Raw genomic sequence first — 9,080 nt, 5'->3', positions numbered from 1 at the left:
GGTTTTCACAATTTGAAATCGATCGAACACACAGAATACACAGTGCTTGTATACACGCACGCCATCTATCGTAGGATAAATGTACTATGCCAGAAATCTTCGCGGGAGTGTATTAAAAAGCTTTCCAAAGTTTCATGGCAATCGTACTATGCCAGAAACCTTCGCGGGAATATATTAAACGACTTCCCAAAGTTTCACGGCAATTGGATAAACGGTGTGGTAATGCATGAAGGACACACACACACATTTTTGTATATATAGATTAAGTAATCTATGATTTGGTGAAATCATTAATTGCTAGTTCAACTTTAATTTTTCTTATTGGTTGGTTACTGTTGTTCAAAGAGTTTCCTCAAAACCAGTATGAGGATTGGTAATTTTCTGCAAATTGAATAACTTGAATAAAGTATGATGCTTTAAAGTTTTGGTAAATATAGCAATATACATCAGTGTATATCATGTATTTTATAATTTTTTCCTCCTCTTAATTTCAAATACCACTTTATCCTCTTCTATTTTACTTTCCATTGTAATTAATTTTCTAAATACATTTATATAGACTTTTAACGTTTTTAAACATTAAAAGTCATTACTTAAAAAGTCATTTACTGAATTTTATTTTAAAATTCCATTTCATTAAAAACAAGAAAAATACACAAATTTAAAATGATTGGAAATATTCAAATATTTAATTTTGTTGTTCAGAATGCATTTTAAACAATTTTTATACATTATTTAACTTGTAATTTTTAAACCAAAAAAATATTATTCAAAATTAATGTTTTAAACAATAATACTGAATTTTTAGTTGTATCTAAAATAAAATTTTATATTTATTAGGCTTCAGTATGCATGATATCTGCAGGAAGGTAGAAGTCATTTTGCTATGCAGAGAAAATGGTAAAAGTGATATTGTAGATGCAGTGAGAAGATATTCGGTAGAAAAAGAATCAAAGTTAAAATTTTGTAATTATTTGAAAGGTAAGTATTGATTAATAGTGATAAAAGTTACACTAAAATTGATTCAATAATAATGAATAAATATACAGTGGTACCTCAGGATACGAAATTAATCCGTTCTGAAACTGAGATCGTATCATGAAAATGTCGTAAGGTGGATCATCTTTTCCCATACGATTACATGTAAAACCAAATAATTCGTTCCAACGCGAAAAACATACTCAAATTAAAGCCAAGTAATACATTAAAAAAAATAACTGTAGTAAGAAAAACAAATGAAAAATGCGAACTAATGTAACGTCGTATGGTGAGTTTTTGTTCGTATCGTGGAGCAAAAATATGTTCGAATTTCATGTCGTATCCTGAAAATTTCGTATGCTGGGGCGTTCGTAACCTGAGGTACCACTGTAAAATATTTTTAAATTTTAAAAGTGTCATCTGAGATAGCATGTTATGTATTATTCTTTTTTAATAATAATCACTTGTAATTCATTAGGGTTTGTAGAAATTGCATGATTTCTTCTTTTATGTCTCACTTCAAACTGCTGACTTTTTTATAGATTATTTTAAAATCAATTAATAAATAAAATATATAATAAGTATTTGTCTTAACTTCCAAACTGATTTTATATATTTCAAGTAGCTGATATTTTCATTGTTTTCAAAGACAAGCTTTACAATTGTATTATCATCATTTTTCTTCCTGCACAACCTTTTTACATTTCCATCAATAGTCTAATTGTATGCAAATAATTTGCTACATAAATGCACAAGTATTAAAAAATTATCTAATATAATAGTTTTCATGAGTCATTTACTTTGTAACTATGCAAATGTTAGCAATATGGTGCTGTTTATATCTACTTATAACAAGCAGTTATTAGAAGACAGAAGTTTTAACTATTTCTGACAAACATTTGTATTGTACTATTTATTATTTCCTTACTTTTTATACTGTTGTTTACAGAAAATATCAAAAAATTAGGTTTTTAAAAATAATTTTAGGCAAACATTAATTATAGAGTAGTGCATCTATTGTCACTGTTTCTTAGCTTGACAGTATGTTATTTTATGCCAAAATTTCAAGTTGGATTTTAACACCATTGGTAGCAAGTTTTTCCTTGTGTATTTTATACAAGCCTAATTTTAATTTTATTCATAAAGCTTTTAGTCCTTTCTTCCATAGGATTTTATTCTTTTATAACTACATTTTTTAGCCATTTAATTGAACTTAATGCACCATGATTTTACCCTTCAATCTCTTCAAACTGCTGCAGTTTATAAATCTACCAATCTTATGTAGATTATATTGAGACCTGTACTTATAGAATATTGAATGCAGAAAAATATTCAAACTTTCAAGAATTTAGTCTGTTTTCAAAATTATGAACATACCCAACTTTTTTTGATAACAAAAACATTAACAAAAATAATATGTTTATTATATTAGTATGTTGTTACAACATCAATTTAAACATTTTCTGAAATTTTTAGAGCTGTCAGACAATTACAAAAAAAAAAAATTATCAGATTTTCAATTTTTAATTGTTTCAAAAGTATAAACACAAGTGCATAAAATTAGTATGATAATTTTTTTTTATTAACTATTGGTTTAAATTAGTTGTCACCAGAGGATTGTACAAATGTGGTGCCAATTTTAAACAGGTTTTTGTAATTTAATACACTATCTCATGGAAAAACATTCTGTTAGTGCTTTTGGAAATACATGTAATTTACTAAGGGAACAGGACAATCTTTTGACAAATTTTGGCAGCTGTAAATTGATCTACATGTGCTGTGAGAAATGTGTTAACTCAGGGTGAAAATTACAGCAGAAATAAGAGAAGTGGAAGGCTTAAACTCCTTACACTTAGAAATAAGAGATTTTTTTGGTTACTGAAGATCAACAAGTTGTCTGTCAGAGAATCAGCATCAACATTGCCAATTGTAGTTTCACCAACAACTGTATGGAGATGTATGCATAATAAAAATGTCAAATTTACAAAAATTATTGCCAAACCGAAATTAACACAATTGCACAAAACAGCTAGATTAAAGTGGGCCAAAAATAAGATGACATGGAAAGAGGAGTGAGAACAAATAGCCTTTTCAGATAATAAAAAAATGGAATTTGAAATATCAAGAAGTGTTATATCAAAATTTAATCACTTTTGGATCACTAATTGGGTGAGAGAACTGGAAATTCCAAGAGGATAATGCTGCCATTCATGCATCAAAGTCAGCTAAAAATTGTTTTGCCAAAAAAAAAAAAATTAATGTAATTGATTAGCCATTGTGGAGTCCTGATATGAATCCAATAGAGAATGTTTGGGGCATTACGAGTTGTCTTGTTTATGGCCAAAACAGACAATACAACACTGTAAATGAACTGAAATTAGCTATCATGGATTGTTGAGAAAATATTAAACAGCAAAATGTATGCCTGAGAGTATTTGATTAAATCAAATGGTAGATCTACAAAATATTGAGACATCATAAATCATTTTTTTATGCACCTGTGTTTATGCTTATGAAACAATGAAAAATTGAAAAATCTGTGATAATTTTTTTTTTGTAATTGTCAGATAGCTCTAAAAATTTCAGAAAATGTTTAAATTGATATTGTAAACAACATACTATTGATAATATAATAAGTACATTACTATTCTTAATTGAAATTCAGATTATTTACAAAAATATCAACTTTTCGAGTCTATCTTTATCCATTTTATAAACCCCAGAAGTAACAGTTAACATGTTTTTTTTTTTTTTTTTTTTTTTTGAAGAATATACTTCTTAAAACAAAGGTAAACAATAAGTAAAAAAAAAAGTTCACAATGTTAAAAACGATCAAGTGTCAGCCTTCTGTTATAGGTTCTGACACTTTACATTAAAAACATGAAGAATTCTTCTCATCACATTGTCCTTATCTACTTTTAACTGCTTCAGGCCCTCTGGTGGTAGTTACGAGTTGTCCTTACTTAATTTGCATAGCGATACAATTTCTGTACTGTAATTACTCAGGATATATTTCTTCTTAATTGAAGTTCAGACTATTTACAAAAATATCAATATTGTATAAAATGGATAAAGATAGACTCGAAAAGTTGATATTTTTGTAAATAGTCTGAACTTCAATTAAGAAGAAATATATCCTGAGTAATTACAGAAATTGTACATTACTATTGTTAATGTTTTTGTTATTGAAAAAAGTTGGGTGTGTTTATAATTTTCAAACTGTATATGGATACAATACATTAAAATACTAGTGTAAAAATACTAAGTTAAAATTTGTGTTTGGTATAAATTTTATTATATGTTCTATGAAGTATGCTACTTAAACAAAATTGTTTATTATTAAGAGCATTTATTAATTTCATTAGGAAATGCAGACTTTCCTGATCCAGATTTGATATTACAATATGGTCCATGTCGATCTGTGATGGGTTATTTGCCATGGCATATTCGTTTGACAGAAATGACGTGAGTATATCCTTACTTGTATAGAAATAACCCTGTAATACTCTATTCTTTTAATAATTAAATTATTGAAATAATAATGAAATTTTTAGATATTACATTTTCTGTAAGAAAGAATTTTGTATAAATCTTTTACTTTCCTGTTATGAATGAAATATTACAAAAAATTAAAAATAAATTCTCTCTCAAAATATGTATTATAACAACTAGCTGTTACCCGCGGCTTCGCTTGCATGGATTTTTCAAGCAAACCCTATTTACATTCAGTATTTCAACAACCATAGTAATTGTTATTTAACACCTACTGCTGAGAATGATGAGAATTGTTGAGAATCAAACAAACTGTTTTTAATTTGATAAATTTTCTGAAACATTTACAATCATTTTATAATCAAACCAATATGCAAAAAGATATTTGAATTTAAAACAGTTCAAACATTTGGTTAAAAAATCGAAGTATATAAATATTTATAACAATGTCTGAAATGTTATCAATTTAATATCCCTAAGTACTCAATGAAGACTAAACGTTGTTGAAAACAAAACAACGCATCTAAAATAGTACAGTAGAAGCCGTTCTTCAGATTAAGCCTTAATACTTTCCCTCTCCTCCTGCGGGGGAATTTCGAAAAATCCCTTCTTAGTGTGCATTTTCATGACGTACTCTGTGTACCAAATTTCACCTTTAGGTTCTGGAACTTTCTAGAAAAAACTGGAACATTCTCATTTGAAACGTCACATATTTTCAAAGTCAACCACTTTCAAACCCCATATCTCTCACAACCTTATAGCTATCGAGACACAACCACCATAGTGCACGATGGGAGACTTGGGGCTACTACCACACACAAACACCATTCATGTGCGATATGTAGTTTTGGCTGCAGAGTGACGTATAGGCACAAACACGTCCATTTATATATATAGATACAAATAAGAAAATGAATCAGTTAATGTAACTATGTAAATGTACTATAGAATAAAGAATATTAACAATTTTTCATCAATAAAATATAAAAATATTTTATTTTTAATAAAGTATTTTTCAAACCTGAATTTTTTAAACAAAAATTAGGCCATATAAATTTTATAATAATAATTATATCTATACACTAGTTATGACTATATATTTCAAGATTAGGATGAGGTAAGTGCACCCTTGGAGTAACTGCATCTTTCTGTAATATCTTACCAGCTTAATTTAAACTGACTGATAATACATTTGTAGCTCATAAATTTAGGTATTGATAGTATTCAAGCTTGTTTTAACATGACTGCCAGAAGATAAAACCAGACTTTTCAAACCATTGCTGCAACCACAAATTTTTATATTTAAAATTCAATATTTGTGATTGTAATTTTAAGCTAAAATATTTAGAAAAACATTATGGAATAATAAGTGCAAATATTCTAAAGTTGTAAAGCATCTCACCTGTATGCTTTATGACAGGGTGCATTTACCCATGAAATTTTAATCATTGGGGTAAGTGCACATGCCAGTGAGGTAAATGTACCTCTTGTATTCTACACACACACTCCTCAAGATGTGGCAAAAGAAAGCTAGTGGTTAATTACTTTTAGTTTTAACTTTAGGAAGCATCTTATTCCAGATCATAATAAGACATAGACTATCTTTTCAAGAGAAACTTACTCTCAAATAGTTTAATTTGGTTTTGTAAATCACTTTACATTTCTATTGCTACTAAGGACCTAAATTACAATAACTATTGCTGGTTTTACTGTTGCCTTTTAATGTTCATTGTTACTTCATTTGCTGTAGCTATACTTGCAGTGGAGTGAGTATACTGAAGTTTCTCTAAATTGTGTTAGAATTTTAACAGAATGGTTTTTGGGCTTATCATATGTGGTTATATCTTTTATTTAATTACTAATTTTAAAATATTTTCACAGCCAATTTTTGTAAAAGGAAATGGTTATGAAAATAATGTTAAATTAGAAATTAAGTAAAATGTATAACCACGTATGATAAGCTCTAAACTTTGAATTTAGTGTTACCATTTTAACATAAAATGATACAAAATAGAAAGGCAAGAAGTATTAGTCAAAATGTATTAAAGTTACTACACAAATGACAGGTTACTTTCACAGCTTTTGCACTTGGTCCACATTTGGCTTCCCAGCTATTACAGTGGAGAGTGTATTTATCCTTACTATTAAGGGTAAGTGCACTCTCCAATAAACTTATTTTGGCTCAACAAATAATACTGAATCAATATGAAAGGTAAGGAACAGGCAAGTTATTCCAGCAATTAGTTTTTAAAATCAGATAATCTTTATTCTACGTCATTGGCTGAAACATTCAAATTTTTGAGTTGTTGTATTTACCTCACCAGACTTTTAAGCAATTTATTTTAAAAACTTATAATCAATTAATTCTTCCTCTTCTTAGCATTGAAGTCCTGCTTCTATGAAAGGTCTGCTTTCTTGCATGCCCTTCTCCATTTGGTACGGTTCAATCCGTCTTCTGGCGTGACGTTTACCCTCCTCATGTCATCTAATTAATTAATTAATTAATCAATTAATTATCTTTAGAATATATTAAAATTCTTATTTTAATTTTAGCTGTCAGAAATTTTAACTTTTGTTTTTTCCTTCTTACAGTTTTTCAAGAACCCATCATCAAATAGATTTATCAGACTTTTTTAATAGTCTGGTTAGGTATAATAAATGTGAACAACGTTTTGGTAAATAAAATTTACAAATCTGTATTTTTATGATTTTGTTCATAATTATCATATTTGGAAATCATATCATATGTGACTGACAAAAATGAAATATTGAATTTGTGAATTGTATGTTTTCATAAACACACAATGCTGTATTAAAATAAACAATGTTTAATGTTATAACAATATATTTTTAATATCAAACTTGCAATGATCTTAAAATTTCAGATTTTATGCTTTGCTGTAACAATTATTTTCTGTTTAGGATATTATTATTTTGGGTAAAACAAAAACCATATAATGTTGAGTTCTTTAACATTATAATTTCATTGAAAACATTTCATATTACAAATTTAAATTAAATTGTTAAAAATTCTTTTATATTCAACTAATTTAAGATACTTGTAGAAATTTTTAAGTTGTAAGAAAGACAATTTTTGATTTTTAATAATTTTTAAAATGTTAACAGTACACAATAAGGTGAGAATTACATGACAGTCTTTTTATAACAATTGAAAAATTAGACAATGCATGATACACACCATATATGCTGGCTTATAAGCTTGATCTTGAAGTTTCTAGCTTAAAATTCATTGCCCATAACACAAATCAACTTATATGCAGTAGGATATTGATAGGATAGCATTAAAATGTGGATAAGAATCTGATAGCCTAATGCAAAAGTGTATATACTGTATAATAATGTCATGTTGCTTTCATAAAAAAACATTAACCACAATATGTTTTAATATACAATATTATATATTTTATGACAAAAGGAATATGGACAATAAGAAATAAGTAGAACACCAGACAGCCACTAAAAATCTTCAATGAGTTATCTTGTAAGAACTCTATTAGGCTCAACCAAGCTATTAACAGTCTAGTTGTTAGACAATAGTATTCTGCAAAAATTACCCAATAATAGTATGACAAAACTAAATATTTGAATACTGTTAGATATTTGATAAATTCAGTCTGTAAGATATTGAATATTTTGAACATTATTTAGAAAACAAGATAGGAATGTTATTATTTTTAAGCAAATGTTTAAATTTCTTAATACAGGTAAACATGTATCGAATATTGACAAGTTTTGATATCCTGATGATGATTTTTACTTTCTCCACTGTTATACAGAGGGAAAGTGTGGTGATCAGACAAAAAGTGACCTCCCCCTCAGATTTTTATATTTTTGGACTTAGGATACTTTGAAACGTCAAGAAAGTTAGGGGATTGATGTTATTAAATTTTGATGATTAAAGGTTGAGGAGTGGGGAAATAATGGGGGTCATATGTATCTCCAGTAGGGTCACGTTTGAGGACGATCTTACTGGTTAGTGGCATTTACAGTTTCTTTTTTATAAAACTCATCCCTACCCTCAAAATTAAGCATTTTGCCATTTTATAATAATTAAAATATCATATTTTACTAAAAACCTTTTTATAATAGTTGTCACCACCAAATGTTGCCAGGAAAGTTTAGCAACTCATTGCTGGATTTTTATTGTTTAGCTTCATTGCTAATGATGTACTGTACGTTCTTTACAATTAAACAAGTCAACTGACACATTGTAAGTCTTATTTAAATCTCAATGTATACATACAAGAGAAACGTAAGTCTATTAAAGACATATTTTACATAAAATTTTGAAAAATTGCAGAAGACTGAGTGTATTCAATCTGTGTCAATAACTATGAAACCATTTTTATTTTTCCTGTAATACTTTGTGCAGCAATGGCAACAATCAATGATAGTGTTGTGTGGCTAGTATAATAAAATATTGAGCAGTTACTTTCTACTAATACTATATATTAATATGTAGGAAATGCTATTTCACGTCTTTAAAACGTGCATTGAATGGAAGTGGAGATTCTATTTATCGGATAAATAGAATCTCCACTTCCTGTCAGGTGTGGATTCAGGACATGTTTTTTTTTTTTTTTTTTACT

At 27.9% G+C, this 9,080-nt stretch overlaps 1 protein-coding gene across 1 annotated transcript; it reads left to right on the top strand.

Moving 5' to 3' along the window:
* Nucleotides 1-821: 821 nt before the first annotated feature.
* On the top strand, nucleotides 822-7,299 carry LOC111616269 (dehydrodolichyl diphosphate synthase complex subunit NUS1-like). Its single transcript, XM_023357705.1, has 3 exons — nucleotides 822-981; nucleotides 4,344-4,443; nucleotides 7,063-7,299. The coding sequence occupies exons 1-3, from the start codon at nucleotides 849-851 to the stop codon at nucleotides 7,151-7,153; spliced, it is 324 nt and encodes a 107-aa protein (XP_023213473.1). The 5' UTR covers nucleotides 822-848; the 3' UTR covers nucleotides 7,154-7,299.
* Nucleotides 7,300-9,080: the final 1,781 nt, after the last annotated feature.

This window comes from Centruroides sculpturatus, unplaced genomic scaffold, assembly GCF_000671375.1.
Source record: "Centruroides sculpturatus isolate CEXI.00-Female unplaced genomic scaffold, Cexi_2.0 scaffold3009, whole genome shotgun sequence".
NCBI classification, from domain to species: Eukaryota; Metazoa; Arthropoda; class Arachnida; order Scorpiones; family Buthidae; genus Centruroides; species Centruroides sculpturatus.
Note: the sequence above shows the minus strand (reverse complement) of the source record. Positions and strands in the feature narration are given on the sequence as shown.